General features: G+C 42.8%; 2 protein-coding genes across 6 annotated transcripts in view; one reads left to right on the forward strand and one right to left on the reverse strand.

The window, feature by feature from the left end:
- The window catches only part of VSTM5 (V-set and transmembrane domain containing 5), a 35,114-nt gene extending 26,852 nt beyond the window's left edge, over positions 1–8,262 (forward strand). Inside the window, exons 4-6 of one of the 5 annotated variants that reach the window (XR_009597908.1) lie at positions 79–3,415; positions 4,800–4,926; positions 7,491–8,262. Coding sequence is in view for 1 of the 5 variants with exons in the window: in XM_027959608.3 (XP_027815409.1) it covers positions 79–122 (44 nt within the window). In the remaining 4 variants the exon portion in view is untranslated. Of the gene's footprint in view, positions 1–78 lie in introns of all 5 variants that reach the window. The other 4 variants (XR_009597907.1, XR_009597909.1, XR_006057504.2 and 1 more) reach the window with 4 other exon arrangements.
- Positions 8,263–11,216: 2,954 nt separating this feature from the next.
- MED17 (mediator complex subunit 17) overlaps positions 11,217–21,432 on the reverse strand; it is a 28,940-nt gene continuing 18,724 nt past the window's right edge. Inside the window, exons 9-12 of the mRNA XM_012101554.5 lie at positions 17,634–17,771; positions 14,942–15,059; positions 13,136–13,295; positions 11,217–11,785 (exon numbers count right to left, since the gene is read on the reverse strand). Of these exons, the coding sequence (XP_011956944.4) occupies positions 11,574–11,785; positions 13,136–13,295; positions 14,942–15,059; positions 17,634–17,771 (628 nt within the window). The 3' untranslated portion in view covers positions 11,217–11,573. The remainder of the gene's footprint in view (positions 11,786–13,135; positions 13,296–14,941; positions 15,060–17,633; positions 17,772–21,432) is intronic.

Raw genomic sequence — 21,432 nt, forward strand, 5'->3', positions numbered from 1 at the left:
CCATGTTACCTTCTTCTTACCAAGGAAGCACCCCCAGCTGAGTGGCAACTCACAGTCAGTGTGTCTTTTGCTTTGCAGAAAGCACAACAGAGGAGATTGAGCTGCAGGAAGTAGAGTGTTAGCCAAGGCCAGACCCAGTGACATTCCTACCTCAAGAGGAAGATGTGATTTTCCAACGAAAGGAACACACATGGCCAGTCCTGCCCGAGCCTTTTGTTCTGCCATAGCCGCACGTTGCTGCTGGGGTAGCTGCATGTTGACGAAGCTGACCGCCTGGAGCTGGACTCTGGATTGGACCACGTCAGTCCCAGTGGCGTGGAGGTCAATGAGGAGGAGGGCGGGGCTGTGAGCTGGCGCTGTGCTCAGCCGTGGGGCCGCGGCGGCCCAGTGCCCTGTCTGCTTCCTCACTGCACTCTGCTTGGCGGGGCGGGGGGCACTGGAGGGGTCCCCATGCCCGTGTGCTTGTGCTCAGTCATTTCTGACTCTGTGACCCCATGGACTGTAGCCCACCGGGCTCCTCTGTCCATGGGATTCTCCAGGCAAGAACACTGCAGAAGGTTGCCATTTCCTCCTCCAAGGGGTCTTCCCAACCCAGGGATCGAACCCGTATCTCCTGTGGCTCCGTGCCTTGCAGTTGGGTTCTTTACCTCCTGAGCCATCAAGAAGCCCTGTAGCAGAGGCGGGAGTGTTTCCAGACCAAGCGTGCAGCGCTGTAACACGCTCTCTGTGCTCTGGTCTTCTCTGCCTGTGGCCGCCTCCAGCTTCTCCTGTGGGGACTGCTGTGAGCACCTCTCAGAGCAGGGAGAGCACCCCCTCCTCCCTGCGGCTTGGAGCTTTAGGGAGAAGAGCTAAATTTATTCTGGGGGGGACCACCATTGGGAACAAGGGACAGGGAGAGAATTGCCTTTCTTTTCCTCTCTCACTCCAGCGTGAATTAGACTTTCCCTCCTGAGGCCCCAGGGGAGGCCACTGTGAGGAGAGCAGCTCATCTCCACGCAGGTGGCCCCATGACAAGCTGGGGACACCACCTGTGTGAAGGCTGCGGCTGCAGGATGGGCAGGAAAGTCACTGCGGGCTTCAAACCTACTCCCTCAGTCACTCACGCTTCCTAGCACGCCAGGGCCTCACTGGCTCCCAGCGGGTTGGGGAACACCTGGCCCTCGCCTACCTCACCCTCAAAGTATCAAGCAAAGCCCACAGTAGCACAGAGCACTCCGAGCAATTAAAGGAAGCTGTGAAGAATCTTCCAGAGCCTAGGACGCAATGAGCGCTGTGCCGGGTCCTGGAGAAAGTCAAGCACCCTGGAGTGCTGGGGCTTCACGTGCCACTGGGGATGGGCCACAGCTGGCCCCGGCCCTTAGCCTCCGAAGTCACTGGCCACCATGGGTACCTGTATCTCTCCGTGCCAGCCTCCTTTCAGCAAGCTCTAAAGCAGGCCTGAATTTATCTTCTGTTCTCCTCTTTCTCTCCAACATTCTTAGCTACAAGTCAAAGGTACCATTCCGTTTATTGGTGGAATTTGACCTTATTAGCTGTGTCCCCAGCCCTCAACTGCAGATTCACCCATTCACACATGAAGGAGACCTAGAACATTCTCTCCTCCCTCCCTCCAAGTCCCAAGTGTCCATATCACTTCCAGAAAGTTGTCTGGAGACATCAGTATGAGGCTTTTGCCTACATACTGTCTCCAGGGTTACAGCAAGGAATCTTTTGGGGTTACGGGAGCTATCATTGATCCAGAGGCATTACTTGATTCAGAATGCCAAAGAGCAGCTAATCTGCATGACTGATTTGTAGCCCAAGTGCATGACAGACATGGGTCACCTCAGGCCGCCTCTCGGTCACGGAGGCGTACACAGACACACCAGTGCCCTTTCCCCATGCAGCAGCCAGTGGAACCAGACCTCCCCACAGAGGATGGGTTTCTTGTGCTGGTCTCCGGCACCATGAGGAAGCAGGATGAGACAGGCCAGAAAGGATCAACCTGACGGTCCCTTTTTCACACAGCAAGCCCATCAGCAGGAAATCGGATTAAATCTAGTTAGCTCCCAGAACCTCTGTCCTCTTGACACCTTACCTGCTTTCCAGAACTCTGCCTCTCAGCTTCTCAGAAGTCAAGGGTGGAAATCTTCATATTAAAGGAGAAGCTGAAAAGAATACCCAGCGAGATGTACCAATCCAGATATAAATTAAATTTGCTCCCCCACCCCAAATCTTCATCAAAGGTTGTTCCTTCAGCTTTCCATGTCTCTATTTTGCACTTTGAAAGCTCCCCCAGTTTGAATATTCCTGTGGAAAGTTCTTGATTCTTGAGCCTGGGAGTTCTACTTTCCAAAATAGAAAATATTAAATCATAGAGGTTTAGCCACTGAACATGTTAAACTGTAAGTTATGTTTCAAGCTGTGAAAAAAAAAAAAACTTTTAAAGGCTGAAATAAAACCTAAAAATAAAGCCCCGATCCTTTGTGAGCCTATCCCTGCAGAGAACTCAGAGGCCTAGAAGAGGTTTCCGTCGGCTGCAGACAAGCAAAACCCTCAGCCAGAGCCAGGGGCCTGGCAAAGTTTTAAATGACAGTGCAATTAATCACACTAATTCTAACCATAAATATTCTTCAGCAAGTCAGAAAAACACCATTATTCTCCCCTGCGTTATAACCAGACTAATTTGAAGCTCTTGCTTCCAGAATGTTACTTACAATTCAGTAGAGCCCTTCCTGCTTTTGGAAGGGGCCAAATCGAGGATGTGGCGGGTGTATCACCCAGTCAACAGTGCACAGGACGCAGGACAGAACATATGTGCCCTGTGGACAGAATGTCCCGTCTGAGACTGTGATCTCAAAAACCCAGACGTGTGTACGCTTCTCTCTCACTTCATGGTGTTCCAGGTGGGCAAGGATTGCTGCAAGAGAACCTCAGTCCTCTGGAGTCAAGGGAGATGCCAAACACCCCGCGGGACTGCATGCTCCCTGATTTGAAATCGAACCACACACAGCTGAGGAGCCCAGGCAGTGAGAGATAGGAAGGTTATCAGCATGTCTGGCTCAGTTCAGGGATGCAGAGACAAGGCCTGAGAGAGGATTGGGTTTAGAAAGGCTAGATGTCTGTACTAAGGGCAGAGAAGAGGTGGCAGACTCGAATGCTAGGAGATGGAACCATGAGGAGTCAAATGTGATGGAGTGAAACTGCAGGGCCATTGGGTGAAGGAAAACCCTGTCTCCATCATTAGCCTTTCTATGTCCAGTTTGTTTCTTCTGCCCAGGTTCCAGGGAAGATTCAGATGCTTCTAGTTTGCTGAAAGCAGAGTATGTCCTTGTGATTACGGGCAGTGTGTCTATCCACAGCTCAGCTTCTGATAAGGAACAACGTGAATCTCCAGCACCTGCGCCTGTCTGTACATCCATCACCCGCCCCCACTGTAAGCTTTTCCAACCCTTCGGAACACAGTTACTGGGTCCACTATTTATACTGCTTTTCAGTTAAAATAAACTTTTTATTGTAGTGTAGTGTAGTGATAACTTACAGTGAACGATATCAGATTTGTGATCTTTGAAGATTTAGCTTCGGGACCAGGAACCAGGCTTGACCACTCAAGAGCTTTTGTATAGCAGAGTTTTATTAAAGTATAAAAAGGCACAGAGAAAGCTTCTGACATAGACACCAGAAGGGGGATGGAGAGTGCCCCCTTGCTAGTCTAAGCAGGGAGTTATATACTTTTTAATTAGTTATTACAATAAATCAAAACAGTGTCTCAAGGTTGTAAAGATGTTACTAGACCCACTCCCACTCCCATAATTTATATTTTGAGAACAGGATTAGCCAGGTTTTCAGGAAGGAGAAACTGTCCTCAAGCAGGATACATTGTTGTTATATAACCCTTAGTACAGAGTTTAAACTGAGTTGCTTGTTGTGTAATCATCAATTCTGGGCTGATAGATAAAAACGTTTTATGTGACTAAGACTAAGGAATGTAGAGGAAAAAAAGTTCGTCCTTTCCTCCTCCTTGAGAATCCCAGATCCCTGTCTCCTCCTCGAGAACCCCAGACCCCTCTCTCCTCAGGGACCCCAGATTTGTCAATCTGCCTAGGAATTGACTCAGTAGTTGATTTACAATGTTCAGTTGGTTTCAGGTGTACAACAAAGTGAATCTGTTATGTATCAGTTACACACACACACAGTTGTCTGACTCTGTGTGACCCCATGGCCTGTAGCTCGCCAGGCTCCTCTGTCCATGGGACTTCCCAGGCAAGAACACTGGAGCAGATTGCCATTTCCTTCTCCAGGGCATCTCTCTGACCCAGGGATTGAACTCTAGTCTCCCGCACTGGCAGGCAGAGTCTCACCAGTGAGTGTGTATGTGTGCATGCGCACACGTGCGTGCTTAGTCACTTCAGTCGCGTCCAACTCTTTCTGACCCCATGGACTGTAGACCACCAGGCTCTTCTGTCCATGGAATTCTCCAGGCAACAAGACTGGAGTGGGTTGCCATGCCCTCCTCCAGGGGATCTTCCCAACCCAGGTCTCCTGCACTGCAGGCAGATTCTTTACCATCTGGGCCACCAGGGAAGCTGATATATATATACATCCGTTCTTTCTCAGATTCTTTTCCCATATACAGTACAGAATATTGATCAGTTCCCTGTGCTGTACCCGAGAAGGCAATGGCACCCCACTCCAGTACTCTTTACCTGGAAAATCCCATGGACGGAGGAGCCTGGTAGGCTGAAGTCCATGGGGTCACGAACAGCCGGACAAGACTGAGCAACTTCATTTTCACTTTTCACTTTCATGCTTTGGAGAAGGAAATGGCGACCCACTGTTCTGGCCTGGAGAATCCCAGGGACGGGGAAGCCTGGTGAGCTGCCATCTATGGGTCACACAGAGCTGGACACGACTGAAGTGACTCAGCAGCAGCAGCTGCGCTGTACAGTAGGTTCTTATTCATAATTTATATATAGTAGTGTGTATGTTAATCTCCATCTCCTAATTTATCCCTTCCCTCTACATTTCCCCTTTGGTAACCATCAGTGTGAGATCTGTGAGTCTGTTTCTGTTTAATAAATAAGTGCATTTGTGTAATTTTTAAAATTAGATTTCACTTGTGCTGTCTCCACTAACTTTTACACATTAGGTAGGTGTTCACAAAGGAGATAAATCCTTTAAAATTAAAATGATATTGAAGTCCACATATAAAGAAAAATTCAGTCCTACCCAATAAACTTGAGTGTATCCTTCTGGACCTGCTATATATGAATGTCTATATATACACATACTACAATACGCATATTGACACTGTTCTCTTTTGAGGCCAAGTGGGATTCTATTACACACATTACCTTACAACTTGCTTATTCTCCTTTCATGTTTCTTGGGCATTAGTTCATGTCTCTACCTATTCCTAAATATTCTTACTGCCTCCACAATGTAATTCATAGCATGGACACATTATAATTGTTCATTCACTTAAGAATTTTTATTTCAAGTGGTATATACAAAAATAAATATCTTGGGCAATCAATTATATCAGACTTGTTCCTTCTGCCAAGATGGCCTCCTCTTGTTAACTAAGGTGTTCAACTATCATCTATGAATCACTTCCTCTTAGGAAATTCAATTTTTTGTAAGATTAAAACTTTTTTTGAAGTATAGGTGATTTACAATGCTGTGTTAGTTTACACACACACACACATCCTTTTTCAGATTGTTTTCTACAATCAATAGGGTATTGCAAGATATTATCGTTTCCTGTGCTATCCAGTAAGTCCTTGTTACTCACCTATTTTATATGTACTGGTATGTATATGTTTGTTGTTGTTTTTTCTTCTTGCTTTCTTTTTAATAAGTGCATTTGTATTGCAGAGTCCACGTTTATGATATTTGTCTTTTGTCTTTTTTCACTTAGTATTATCTTTAGGTCCTTCCATGTTGCTGCAAATGGCATTATTTCATTCTTTTTTTATGACGAATATTCCAGTGTGTTGTGTGTGTGTGTGGCTATACTGCAGCGTCTTCATCTAGTCACCTGTTGATGGACACTTAAGTTGCTTGCATGTCTTTGCTATTGCAAATAGTGCTGCAATGAACACTGAGGTGCAAGTGTCTTCAGATTATGATTTTCTCCAGATATATGTCCAGGAGTACAACTGCTGAATCATATGGTAACTATTTTTAGTTTTTTAAGAAGCCTCCATACTGTCCTTCATAATTTCCATTGGCTGCCCCAATTTACATTCCCATCAACAGCACAGGAGGCTTTTCTTTTCTCCACACTCTCCAGCGTTACTTGTAAACTTTTTGATGATAGCCACTCTGACTGGTGTGCGGTGATACCTCATTCTAGTTTTGATTCGCATTTCTCTAACAATTAGTGATGGTGAGCATCTTTTCATGTGCCTGTTGGCCATTGGTACATTTTATTTTAAATTTATTTAGGTCTTCTGCCTATATTTTGATCGGGTTGTCTGTCTTTTTTTAATGTTTTCTAATATTGGTGGGGTTTCTGTAAAATTTAGCAAAGACTGAGTGTTGGAAGAGAGAGAAAGACCACTACTAATGTAAAATCAAAGGATTTAGCTTCAGATTTGACCTTATCAAGTGCAGCCATAGGTCCATTTGATACAACAGACCAGTGGTTGTTCAGGAAATTCTATCTATAAATATGCTAAGGTACCTCACAGTTTGAAGGACTTTTTCTCACTAAAGTGAACTTATTTAATAATAATTTAGTTTTCTGTTTTTATTCAACAATGATATACAAATGCCAATTAGAATTCCTGGTCAGCATGAAATTATCAGGACTCTTTACTTTGATTTCATGGTGTTCTGACAAAGAAATCTGATGGTGAAGTTAGAGGATAAATGTATGATTTCTGTGGCTGGTTACCACAGACCACAGCTCTCTCTTTGGGTCTCAAGGGGATCGGGATGGGACTATGTGTAGAGGTTAAAAGAGAGGCCATGAATCGAACTGAGTGGAAGAAGAGATTCTGCCCCTGGCCTCATCTTGGTGTATAGCTAAGTCATCAGGAAGTTTTCCAGATTGTATGTTACTTTTCTACCTCAAACTTCTCCCCTTCATCTACCAGATTTCAAGCCAAGTATAGCCTGAAACAATAGTTCACAATCACTAAATAAGGAAAGGAAAGTAGCATAACATGGACGTTTCTCTGGTGCATAAGCAAGGCAAGTCAGAACATCAGGAGTAGGAAAACTCTTCAGTCATTCAGGCCCAACTTTTAGAGAAGTACAAATGAGTACCTGCATTTGGGAGCCCTGCACCATAATTTCAGTCATTCTTTCCAGCGTTTACATTGGTCTCAGTTTTTCAGACTTACAGACTTCCTGAGTAACCCTTAAACAATGATCTTTGTGAAGTATGACTGTAAACAAATTTCTGGAAGTGACCTTGTAGATAGTTAACAGCAAACTTCAGGGCAAAAACCCAGTAGCGGTCACTGACTTTTGAGTACCACTTGTGTTACTGTTTTTTCCAGTGGTCATGTATGGATGTGAGAGTTGGACTATAAAGAAAGCTGAGTGCTGAAGAACCGATGCTTTTGAGCTGTGGTGTTGGAGAAGACTCTTGAGAGTCCCTTGGACTGCAGAGAGATCCAACCAGTCCATCCTAAAGGAGATCAGCCCTGGGTGTTCACTGGAAGGACTGATGCTGAAGCTGAAACTCCAATACTTTGGCCACCTGATGAAAAGAGCTGACTCATTTGAAAAGACCCTGATGCTGGGAAAGACTGAGGGCAGAAGGAGAAGGGAAAGACAGAGGATGAGATGGCTGGATGGCATCACGGACTCGATGGACATGTGTTTGGGTGGACTCTGGGAGTTGGTGATGGACAGGGAGGCCTGGCATGCTGCAATCCATGGGGTTGCAAAGAGTTGGACTCAACTGAAGTGAACTGAACTGTGTTACTGTGCTTGCTGCTTTGAAAACATGAGAGCTTTCTCTGTGGTGAACTGTTTTTCATTCCCATCCTAAAGTGAGATATAAAGAAAGCTGACTTTAGCTCCAAGTATTTAAGGCATCAACAAAGAGCAGGAGTAGGAAAGTGAAACTCAATGAAAGACCAAGGCAGAGGGTGTGAGGAGAGGTCAACCAGAGAGATCGGCTTTAACAATGGACATGGAAAAACTAAATCTTCCACCCATAAATGTTCTATCTTCACCATCTAGAAATTTTTCATACAGGACATGCTAAAACATCTAAAACACCTTCTCCTACTGATGAATAAAATTTTTTTTTCCAACTTCTAATTGCTTTCAGGTGGCCTCGACCTGCAATGGCTTGAAGCAGGGCTTGGGTTCCCAGCCAGAGGTCAAGGCTGGGTCGCAGCAGTGCAAGCACCTAACCTAGCCACTAGATCAGTGGTCAGTGACAAGGGCTCTGGCCCTGAGGCTTTGCAGAAAGGAATTTCCACAAAGAAAGTAGTGAAGCAAATGAAGTAGTTATTAGGAGGAAAAAGAGTACAGTACCTGTGCATAGACACACAGGCAGACTCAAATGGAGAGTCCCTGAGTTGCACCCTCATGGCAGTTTAAATCACTTATATGAGGTATTTCTTACAATTTTCCCTTGGCCAATCATTTTGATTTGCCTCATTCACAGTCCCTATCTGGTATATCTCAGGATCCTTTTGTGTGTACACATCTCTTAGCCAAGATGGATCCTACCACAAAGGCATTCGGGCAGAGCATCCCTTGACATGGTAACCCCCTTGGCTTGCAAGGAGCCTTTCTGTGCACGTGTGGTGCAGGGAAGTCTTCTGACTTTGTGAACGAGAAGTATATGGTCTGGGCAAGGCCAGCATCCTCCCTTAATCATCAAGCTGCTCTCATCTTGGGAGTTTCAGTCAATAGGGAATGAATCTCCAACTGCTTTACCCTGGCAGGGGAGGGGGGTCCATCTGCCTCCTGCCTCATAATTAGCTGGGTTTTTACAGTTGCTTCATGTTTTACATATGCACATCTTAGAATTTAGTATCTATCACCAACCATAACTAAGCCTTTGAACCAGCCTTGTGGTTAGCAGAGGCATTCCTTCTTCCTATTTTATGGAAACAGCTTCAAAGAGGATAACACTGCCAAGCACACAGCTAAGCAGAAGTAGAGCCAACATTCCAACACAGCTCTTTCGCCAACTATTAAACACTTGGTGAGGGGCTAATTGGTTTTCTCCAACCTCTCTCCCAAAGGCCACAGCACATCCTTCCAACTATGGGTAACTCAGGTTGAACCACTGCCACCACAACTGATCTGCCAGCCACTTTCCCATGCTTACCTTAGCTTCCACTCCTCTCAGACAGGAAGTGACTGATCTCTGAACGTGCCTTAGAACAACAGGGTGAGGAAGGCCTTTGATCACCCCTGTCCATTCCGACGAAGTATACGTGAGTGGGTGGTAATTATGCACATATTCTCATCCGTTCTACTCCAAGACTGGTCCTTGTGACAAGATCATCATAGAAACAAAATAAAACATTCAAACATTTTTGTATTTGACATTCAATTTATGTCCACTATAATAAAGAGGGGGCTTTCATTTTATATCTTTTTAGATTTGTCTAGTAATTCGATTTTTATTATATATATATATATATATATATATATATATATATAAAATTTGGCTGCACTAGGTTCTAGTTGGGGCTCACGGGCTTCTCTCCCAGTTGTGGCATGTGGGTTTCTCTTGTAGTGACCAATGGGCTCTAGAATACATGGGCTCAGCTGTGGCACACAGGCTCCTCCGCAGTGGAGACACATGAGCTTAGCTTAGCTTAGCTGCCCCTTAGTTCCCTGACCAGGGATTGAACCCACATCCCCTGAATGATTCTTAACCACTGGACCACCAGGGAAGTCCCCCCAATAAATCACTTAACTGTATTTTACCAAAAGTATCAATCAGCAAAGGATGGAAATGAAAAAAATAATAAAAACTAGTCCTTTGCTGAAAGTTTGAGATTCATTGTACTGTAGTTTGAGCCTTCATAAGACTCCATATGTGAGGAGATGTGTACAGATTAGCTTCCTATACTTTGCAAAGCAACTTTTGGGACACCATAACTTAGAAAGCACTGGAAAATTTTAAAATACTTGCAGATTTATATTAACCTTTTAATTTCCATGGATAGAAAAATGCAGCTTAATCAGAGGCAAAAAGCACACAAAAACACAAAAGTATTATGGTATTTCATGGCTTACAAGCTCCACTTATCTTTTAAAAGAGAAATACAAAGGATTTCTAATTACTTCAGTCATAAATTATTAAGATACCCATCTTTTAAAAATTGAAAGCCTTCCTCATAAGGAAACTACAGATTACTTACAGATTATTTTTAGTGGCACCAAAAGGCCCATAAGCCCAAATTTCTTATTAAGGGAAGTTCTTCAGACACATTTTAGGGCTGGGGCACTATTTCTAAATCATGTTATCTGTTCTTTGCAAAATGTATTCCATTAATCCATTAGTACTTTTCCTGGGAAAATGCAGAGACCTAGTGAAATAAGACGGAACAAATCTTTAATGAGAAGCAATCCAGGGTTGCTGGCTGAGGCTGGGGACTGCCAAGGTCAGGGTAAGGCAGGAGCAGAGCAAGGCAAATGAGGTCATTCAAGTGGGAAAAAAGACGAAGGAGAAATGGAAGAAACCCTAAAGATACAATACTATCTGCCTTCTAAGCCTTCAGGTGGAGCTCTAAGGAATTTCTCAGCGGACTGAGACCCAGGCATGCGTAACGAAGACAATCAGAGGGAAAAGTACTTTATCCACTAACACAAGAGCTGGTTTTAATAGGTCTAGTGGGGAGGGCTCTTAGCGACCCCATGGACTGCCGGACACGACTGAGCGACTTCACTTTCACTTTTCACTTTCATGCATTGGAGAAGGAAGTGGCAACCCACTCCAGTGTTCTTGCCTGGAGAATCCCAGGGATGGGGGAGCCTGGTGGGCTGCCTTCTATGGGGTCACACAGAGTTGAACACGACTGAAGTGACTTAGCAGCAGCAGCAGCAATAGCAGCAGTGGGGAGGGCAGGACAGGCTCCACTGGTTGGAAAGTACTTTGTTGCACTTAAGAGAAAGGATCTGCTCCTCTCATTGTGAGGGAATTCCTGTATGAAAGCTGGGTCTTAAGAGTGTTTAAATATTCTTAAGCAATAACAAACAGTGGAATGATATGACATAATTCATTTAGGTTAAGAGTTCAGAGTGTCTGGAATTTTTAACCATAATCTTTATTTGATGTCAACATCAAAGGGATTATTTTAAAAAGCTAATGTCAATCCATGTTAGTAATATTTCAAGTCAACTACATAAAAAAAGTACATCTCTCATGTTTGTATACCCTATAACTGTACATAAACTTTTACATTTTAAAGCACTTATCACTTATAAAGTGAAAGGTTTCAAAATGCCAAGCAAACATTTGCTACTTATTATTTTTTAAAAACAATATTTCTTTAGAAGATTCCTCTTCTTTGTGCTTATTGTTGATCTGCAAACATTCCTTAACGTTTCTGGAAGCTTCTCTGGGGAAAAAAAAATCTGGAAACTGGTCCAGAAAAAAAAAATCACAGTAGACAAGGACTAAGTGCAGACATAAGCAGCTCCATTTTATAAACAAAGTTTCGGCCTTCCATTTTATTCCACTGAACTTCTTTGAATGGCCCACGAAGATGATTCCACTTGCTATCTTGCAAAACATCACTTTTTGGAAGGTCTTTACATTGGTTACGGGGAAACTGAACCATAATCTTGCTGCCACTCTCAGGGCCATTACGAACTGTGGAGCGAAACCAAAATATCAATATATTCATTTTTCAAGCTAGAAACAACAAAGATCACACAACTTCACTTTCCATGAGCATAAAAAGCCTTGTCTACCAACTTGAAAGTGCTTATTTAAAAATACTTTTCAGGTTCAATATGCTAAAATAAAATTTACTAATTTATAGATACTGTGTGTATTTGTGCATGTGCTCAGTAGTGTCTGACTCTTTGCAACCCCATGGACTGTAGCCAGCCAGGCTCCTCTATCCATGTATAGTTTTCCAGACAAGAATACTGGAGTGGGTTGCCATTTCCTGCTCCAGGGGATCTTCCCAACCCAGGGATCAAACTCACGTCTCCTGCATCTCCTGCACTGGCAGGCGGAGTCTTTACCACTGTGCTACCTGGAAAGCCCCTTATAGATACTAGGCTGGTAAAAATATTTATGAATTAATGTTTGTAATATAAAAATGTGGCAAAGATGAGTGCTGGTTTAGGAAAATCACATGTTCTATATATTTTCAGAACATCATTTTTTTTCCTAAAATACTTGATAACCTAATCATTTAACAACTTAGTTAATATACACCCACAATGTGATGAAAGTCAAATGTTCAAAATCAGAACTGGAAAGGATGGATGAAAGATTATTCTGAATATGAACTGTAGGTTTTAATGAGGTTTTATAACTCAGGCAAGAAGAAAGGGTATTTAGAAATTCTTATCTATAATGGTCTTGCAATGATCAAGCCTACAGATTTACAAGCTGTGATCCTGTGGGGAAGAATGTCTAACTACCTACTCTTTCAAATATTTAGAGCAAGTATTAAAGAAGATCACACTGAAACGATATATAATTTTCAACAAGACAAAATGTATACATGCCTATCCAAGTGCCCCATTCATGGCAGGTGCTTCACAAAACACCTCTCTGTTCTATTTCTTGACCATCTTTAGGATCAGATACTATTCTTCTTGCACATTTGCAGCAGTGTATTTATAAACTTAAAAAAAAATTTTTGGCCCCATCATGCAGCATGTGGGATCTTAGATGACCAGGGACTGAACCTGGGTCCACAGCAGTGAAAGTGAGTCCTAATTAAGGCAGGAGTAATAATGCTGATGGCATTTTTCAGATAATCTCCTAGGAAAATGTGTTGCCAAGCAAAACATATTTTATAACTACTTAAAAATAACCTGTTGCTCTGAATAATAGCTATGATGAGATAAATACTCAACATAATTAATAAAGGAACTCACCTACTATAGAGGTTAAGTTACTCTTATGTATGGTAACTACTAAAGCTAAATGAAAAGGCCAAACTCCCAAAGGTCTCTTTACATTCAGAGAAGTAGAAAGTACCTGAGATAGCATAGTCACCATTTGGGGAGGCCACGGTTATGGCAGAGGCATTGCCAATGCTCTCTACAGGCCCCAGTCCCACGTGATTACTGAAGCTCAGGACCTGCCAGCCCATAACCTTGGCTAGCTGCTGAACTGCGTGCACCTGATGCTGTGACATCTGTAGATGAAAAAGGAAATTTCATTGACAATCAGAACAGGTATTTACTTGGCAGTAACTTGACATCATGACTGTAAAGTGAACTTTCATTGGAGTTTTCACTGCCTAGCAAAGGAACGCTATCTTATGTTTCAGGAATTCTCCTCTGTCGGGGGCAAGGGAACAAGATCCCACCTTCCACTGCAGAAGCTAAAATAGCCTGATACTTGCTTTCCTGTACACTGGCAGTGGGAACACAGCCCACAAGCTGAACTTGGCCAGCTGGAGCCTCCCACCTGGATCACTGAGTCTGGAGGAACATTCGAACAGCAGAGTAGCTGAGTATCTTCCACTGGCCCTGTCAAGTCCACTCTCCAACCTAGTTTGTTCTGGGAGGCTGTCACACTAACAGCTTTTATATTGATCCTTAGTAAAGAGACAACCCTGAAACCACCCTGAGAGACCTGACGGATGCACAGGACAATAAAGAGTGCGCCTGCCACTGACAAGGAGGGTGGTGGTGCTGGGATGCAGCAGCAGGGGCCCCACCTGCCCGTGGCTCTCACATCCAGCTTCCTTTGATCCTGAGCCATTCGCAAGCCTTATTCTCTAGACTTCTTAGCAATTCTGGAAGTTCTTTAAAAGGCTTTTATTAGACTTCTGCACATGTTCTTAAGCTAACCAAAGCTATTTTAGGTACAATCAACCAAGAGCTGCCATACATCACAAATGCCCTTTAAATAAAGGCACCACAGAGGCCAATCAATATAACAGATTACTGCTTCTAGGATGAAGAGGGTCAGTATTTTTGTAAAAATTTCTGCAAAATATAAATATGTGTTTCATGTGAAAGATATATTAGCATTTCAAAAACCGACCCTTTATCCCATAAGTCAGTATTTCAATGGATCATCACAACTCCATGAAGAAGGTAGGAAAAATATGTTTCTTACTTTATAGATGAAAGGAAAAAAGGTCAAAAAACTTGCCTAGTGTCACAAAGCAAGTCTGCGGTATAGCTGGTACTAGAACTCAATGCTTTCCATACTGTCCCTTACTATGAGGAACGCTGTCCTAGGGCTTATGCATAAAGTGTTCCATTCATCATAATGGAGAATGGATACTATAGTTTTGTATTTGATCATCCTTTCTCTGGTTTTCTTGGATTAATACTTCACTTTCACGTGGTCCTGGAGGTGTTGTAAATCTCAGCTAACAGGAGAAATTTTAAGTTTGGTAGTCTCAAAACTGGTCATGCATCTTAAATACAAACGAACAGCTGAAACAAACCTAGGACAGTTTATCAACATTTTCAATTAGCCAAAAGGTGGTAAAATGTGCACTAGAAATCGTTTAGTCGCTCAGTTGTTTCAGACTCTCTGTGACCCCCTGGACTGTTGCGCTCTAAGCTCTTCTGTCCATGGGGACCCTCCAGGCAAGAAGAGTTGCCATGCCCTGCTCCAGCAGATCTTCCTGATCCAGGATCAAACCTGCATCTTTTTGTGTCTCCTGCACTGGCAGACGAGTTCTTTACAACTGAGCTACCCAGGAAGCTCTGCACTAGAAATTAGTTGGCAGGAAGAAACGGCTTTTAAAAAATAATGTTACTTCTTATCGACATTGTTCTTTCAAGGGGTAGAGTGGAAAGGGCTCAGGAGCTGTGTTACCTGGGACAGAAGGAAGTCCTGAAGCTCCTGGCCCTCATGAGACAGTGTGATCACCCTCCCGTCTCTGTGCACGACCCGGATCTGCTCAACTCCAATATTCAACTGCAGCTGAATGGACCTTTATAGACAACATACACTAAATCAGAAATGTCCAAAATTACCTTATACAAATGTCAAGAACCTTTAGAGCAAAGAAAAACAATACAACAGTTTTGATAATCTATACCAAGACCAATGCGGGGAAGAGTTTCCTCAGGTTCAGTGAAAACTATCAGACTCCCACTAAACTACTGACACCATAGGTCACGGACCACCAGTCTACTCAGAAGGATGTGGGGCAGGAAGCACAGCTTGTCACCCTGCCAAGAGCCCCTGTTCCTCTTCTCCGGAGGACCCTGAGGCCGTCAACACGGCAGCCACACACCTGTGTTAAATAAGAAGCGATGTGCACTGAGAGCGAGCGTGTGAGGCCTGCCCTGACCCAAATACCTGGGTCCTCACAGGAGCCATGCGCTCTTGCAACAGCTTCACAGACCCGCGTTCCAGGGCCCCCGCAGGAGACTCGGCCCACTGATAACACTCACCCCACCCTGGGACATCCAAAGCCGCCCCCAGCAAGCGCTTGTAATTCCTCCCAGTCCAGAACCATTTTACCAACTGGGGATCATTTTTGCCATAAGCAGTGTTGCCTAGTAACACACATGGCATCTTTCCTTATCAAGTTACTAGGTAATTAGAGTGAGAGTTAGCCAAAGGTCAAATTCTCATACAGAAAGGAAAAACGGTTAACTTTTCACTCTCTTCTGAAATAATCAGCTAACAAGTCAAAATATGTATGCTCTACTAACTCAGCTTAGGTCAAACAAGTTCATAAAATAGCCAATGAATATACATATACAGGTCACAAATCTCTTCCAAGTCAGTTCAGAAATTTTTAGCGTATGATACGTACAAGAAACACAAAACTCCTCAAATAATCCAGGTGAACAAATGCCGAAAAAAACAGCATTATAGCTTTCCACATCTGACAGTACCTCTTTTTTCCTAACTTTGCTTTTACAGCAAATATTTAAGAATAAAAAACATTTTGGTAACTATATAAAACTGTAATTTTGATGAATTAAAGTTTATACATTTCTTTTGAAGGGAAAAAAAGCAAAATTCACAAGGCTTAAAGAAGAAAAAGACTTATAATCTAACCACATTTCTGAATCTTCTTTTTTAAACAAAGGTATAAGGAAAAAGAAAGTTGTATCACTATTGGTGGGCGCATACACGTGGCAATTACTCTGAAAACCAAATCAGGGGACTTCCCTGGTGGTCCAGTGGTTACGAATCCTTCCTCCAATGTAGGGAACTGGGGTTCAATTCTTGGTCAGGGAACTAAAATCCCACATGCTGTGGGGCAACTGACCCCACGCACCACAACTGGAGAGAACCTTGCACACCAGCAGCACCACCACAGAAGGGTCCTACATGCTGCACAAAGGCCCCAAGTGCCACAACTAAGACCCAACACAGCCAAAGAAAGAAAGAATTTTTAAAAAGGAAGAAGAAAGAAAACCAAATCGGTAACAATAATGAAAATCTTTAATGTCCTCATCTTTTGACATAGCAATTACGCTTGGAGGACTTTATCCTATAGACACGGTTGCACTAGTACAAATCACTGTTCTGGCATCCAATTAAAATGTTCAATGACAGGAAGTTGGGGGTTGGTTCTAAGAAAGAGAACTACTTTCCATTTTAAAAAGTGTAAGATGACCCTACCAGCTACAGACGGTAGGTAAGGACATTCTGTACTTCCTTCCACTTTCTCTCCTGTCCTGACACTGACTTCTCTTCACAGAAGTTTAAAAGGTGTATGCTGGAGTCAATGCCCATAATCCCACAGTTGTTTCATCTTAGTTGTAGATGCAAACAATTCCAAGTTGATCAATTTTTGCTTTTCCTCTCCTTAGTGCTGTAAGTTTGTACCTTTTGACCACCTTCACCAACATCCCACTACTGAAAACAACCAATCTACTATCTGTGTATTAACTTGTGATTTATGAACGTAAATCAAGTAGACAGCTCCTCTAGGAATGCTGGGGACAGAAGTCATTAAGGGCACAATCTTGAACTGGAATAGACACAAGGGTTGTTTTAGGCTAAACATTACGGAAAGTATGGGCTCTAACATAAACGACCCCCTTCACTTCAAATACCCGAGACTGGCCATGGCCTCCAGGCAAGAACTGAAGTGGATCGGAGTCTGAGGAAGCATGGAAGCTTTCCGCTCAGTGCTGGGGTTCACTCCTGACCATAGCTCAAATATGCAGCACTTACATAGAGACTATGTAAATAGTCTCTGTGACTAGAGACTATTAAATAGAAACTATTTTCGACATTCTTACCTGTCATTTTTTATTTCCCTGTATATTTTGGCCTCACCATGTGGCATGTGGGATCTTAGTTCTCTAACCAAGGACAGAACCCATGACCCATGCAGAGGAAGCATGGAGTCTTAACCACTGGACGATCATGGAAGTCCTTATCTCTTACTTTTAAAAACACTCTACAGCTCAAATAATTTACTGGAATGTTATGCTTCCCTATCAAATAAAACCCCAAATCTTGATGTAATCATTCTTCAAACATCAATACATAAAAAGCAACTTAATGTATTAAACAACTTCTTTTCAATACTTACTTGCATATCTGTTCATAGCCTTGTGATGTGATTAAGACTTTCACACTAGATTCATAAACATCATTAATATTTGACCAATGAGCCTGTATCTGAGGATCTTCAATGCGACTTGCTAAGCTGTCAATGGTTGCAGCAGTCCTTTTAAAGAAAAGAAGTTCAAGTTTTTATAGTCACCATATAAAATAATAAGGTGATAAACTGCTTATCAGTTTTATGGCTATTTGAAAACAGATGGCGACTTTCTGAAAATACCACTATTTGAAAAGCAAAGATTTAAAAGAAAAGTCAGATGTAGCTCTGATGTACTGGTTGTCAACTTCACATCACAACACATTCTCAGGCCACACTGATTTCCTTTTAATTCCATTTGTTTTCTGCCACTCAGAAAATCTTACCAGAACACAAGTGAAAGGCATACTTCTAGGGTACTAATCTAATCTCTAAAAAGAATATAAATTATTCATAAATATCAGTATTTGATCCCTGGTAACAAATAACTTGGGACATACCTACACTTGAGAACTATTACTGTCATGGAATTAGTATTTTCAAGAAAAGCTAGAGAGATTTACTGCACAATTAAAACCTATATCCCAAGAAAGATAAGTATAGTGAGAAATAAGATTTATCAGGTGATTATTATGTACCAAATACTGTAATAAGTGCTTTCATGATTTTAACCTTACAAACAACAAAAGTAGACACTACTATTATTACCTCCATTCTTCAGAAAGAACAAAAGCAGTTTAGCAATGTTTAATGACTTGCCCAAAGTTTGAAGCTGTTTGGGGCACAAAACCTGGAAGTCTAACTCCAGAGTCAATAATCTTTCCTTTACATTTTATACACACTAATGAACAGCCACCGCCTATAAACAAAGCATAAATTACGTAAATTAACCAAACTACTGAGACCCTCAGTGTCTAAAATCTGATATTAGCACTGTATCGGCTAGAGAAGGAAAAGGCATGAGGAAACGGAAGAGATGAGAATAGCTACTGAGGACAAGGGATTTTTATATCAGTTTTTATATGTTCTTGTATCCTGCTTCTGCTCTAGTACTACTTTCTTTCAGTCCATTTTTAACTTTCCTTTCTTCTGTGATTTGTTTCCCTGGCAGTGCTCCAAAAATTTTTACAGCAGAAAAACTTGTGAGAATTTTCATCTCAGTATTAACATATATCAACAAATTAGAAAAAGACACATAGTAATTGAGAATTAGTAAAAGAAATCATGGAATATTCACACAATGGGCTATCACATGGCTATTAAAATATCTTTGAAGGGAGGGTATAAAATTTTATGATACCATATTTACTTAAAAAAAAAATGCCCTGACACATACACTGTTGACCCATGAACAATGGGTCTGAACTGCACCTGTACACTTACAAGAGAATCTTTTTCACAAAATAATTACTGTAACACTGCATAATTCATGGTTGCTTGAATCCAGGAATGGAAAATCTGGGAAATGGAGGAACTGCCTGTTTTGTGGCCAAGCATAACTTACACCTGGATTTTCAACACAGAGGGTCAGTACCCCTAAATCCTGTGTTGTTCAGTGGTCAGATGTATATAAAAATATATGAATGTTAACTGTATGGAATTACACAGATGGGTCGATACATTTAAAACATAATTTCTATACCTAAGGGGAGAAAAGGGAACATTTTTTAAAGTTTTGCTGCTTCCAAGATTACAACTACTATTCTAAAACTCATTAGCTGCTCACTCATGTCTGACTCTCTGAGACCCCATGGTTGCATGGACTGTAGCCTGCCAGGCTCCTCTGTCCGTGGAATTCTCCAGGCAAGAATACTGGAGTAGGTAGCCATTCCCTTCTCCAGGGGATTTTCCCGACCAGGAATCTAACCCAGGTCTCCTGCATTGCAGGCAGACAGATTCTTTACTGCCTGAGCCACCAGGGAAGACCAATTCTGAAACAAAATGGTTTTAAAGATAACTTTTCCCATGCCCCTCATTTATTTCAGGGAATATTTAACTTTACGGTTAATCAGAAATTTGCAACATTAACAACATAGTCAAATTAATTAATAGCTTTTATACTTGAAATGTACAGATGGAAAGTAACAGTCATCTAACCCTAACCCTACTGTTTATAAGGAACCTGTGTATCCACTATTCAATTTGACCAGAGTCCTTTAACCCCAATTGAGAGAGGATTAGATATTAAGTGCTGCTGCTAATTAAGTCACGTCAGTTGTGTCCAACTCTGTGCAACCCCATAGACGGCAGCCCACCAGGCTCCCGTCCCTGGGATTCTCCAGGCAAGAACACTGGAGTGGGTTGCCATTTCCTTCTCCAATGCATGAAAGTGAAAAGTAAAAGTGAAGTTGCTCAGTCATCTCTGACTCTTCATGACCCCATGGACTGTAGCCTACCAGACTCCTCCATCCATGGGATTTCCCAAGCAAGAGTACTGGAGTGGGGTGCCATTGCCTTAACTTGCCCCAAATTACTCAGCAAGTGGCTGAACTCTGGCTGAAGTGTATCTTTCATCCTGAATTCCGTACTCCTTTCAATGTATCATGCTGTTGTCTCAACATGTCTTCCTAATTCATTTCACTGAAAGTTTCCATCCTGAGACCAAAGACTAATATAAAACCATGACAAATAAAGCTATGACTGTATTAACAGGAAAAATAAAATTCAAAGTAAAATGTCATCCACAAAAACAGTGTGCCCTCACCTGTTGAGTACAATCAAGGCAAAATCACTGAAAGAAGTAAACAGACCTCTTTACTAAGTGCCAATAATGAAACAGAAGAGTACCCTGTGGCATTTGGAAAAGATTTTGTTTAGGTCCTATCACGCCAAGTCCTTTAGTAAATGATGTACAGAGGAAAGAAAATGAGAGGGTGGTCCCAAGATGGTCGAGGAATAGGATGGGGAAACCACTTTCTCCCCTCATAAATTCATCAAAAGATCATCTGAATGCTAAGCAACTTCCACAAAACAATTTCTGAATGCTGGCAGAAGACACCAGGCACCCAGAAAGGCAGCCCATTCACTTCAAAAGGAGGCAGGACAAAATATAAAAGACAAAGAGACAAAAGAGTTAAGGACAGAGACCTGACTTGTGGAGGGAGTCGTGAAGGAGAAGTTTCCACAGCAGGAAACCTTCTCACCAGCGGGTCTGTGGGGAGTTTTGGAATGTCAGAGGGCAACATAACCGCAAGGAAAAAAAACCCACAGAATACACACCTAACCGCAACTCCCAGCGGAGAAGCCTCCCAGACACTCGCCTCTGCCATCAGGAGCAGGGGCTGGACAGGGAGGCGCGGGCTCTAACCTAAGGTGCAGCCTAGCCCGCTCACAAAACAAAGAACTGAGCGATCACCAAAGGAGAGCTGGCCGGCTGCAGACCGGCTCCTCCCTCCGCCAGAGTTAAAGAGGCAGGTAGGCGACAGTCAGAGCCAGAAGCCAAGGGGCAATCTCAGCCCCAGGGCCTGGCATCCTTGACCAAATTGTGAGTGGGCTCCTAGTTGCTAACCATGTCCTCCTGGTGTCCTGGATGGCTGACACCTGCCAGGAGGGTTGCAGCCTGAGATTAACTCACCAGAGGATATACACAGCACACCCAGGAAACCAAGTGTCCAGGACCAGGGAGGTGATTAAGACACATGGTCCACCTGGGGGAGTGTGCTCACCAAGCACCTGGTTGCCAGAGCTGCTCGGACCTGGGAAGGGCACAAAACGCAGACCCAACCAAGTCTGTGCCCTTGTGAAGTACCTGAGAACCTGAGCAGCTTAGACCTGGAAAGTGCACAAAACG

Source organism: Ovis aries, chromosome 21, assembly GCF_016772045.2.
Source record: "Ovis aries strain OAR_USU_Benz2616 breed Rambouillet chromosome 21, ARS-UI_Ramb_v3.0, whole genome shotgun sequence".
Taxonomy (NCBI): Eukaryota; Metazoa; Chordata; class Mammalia; order Artiodactyla; family Bovidae; genus Ovis; species Ovis aries.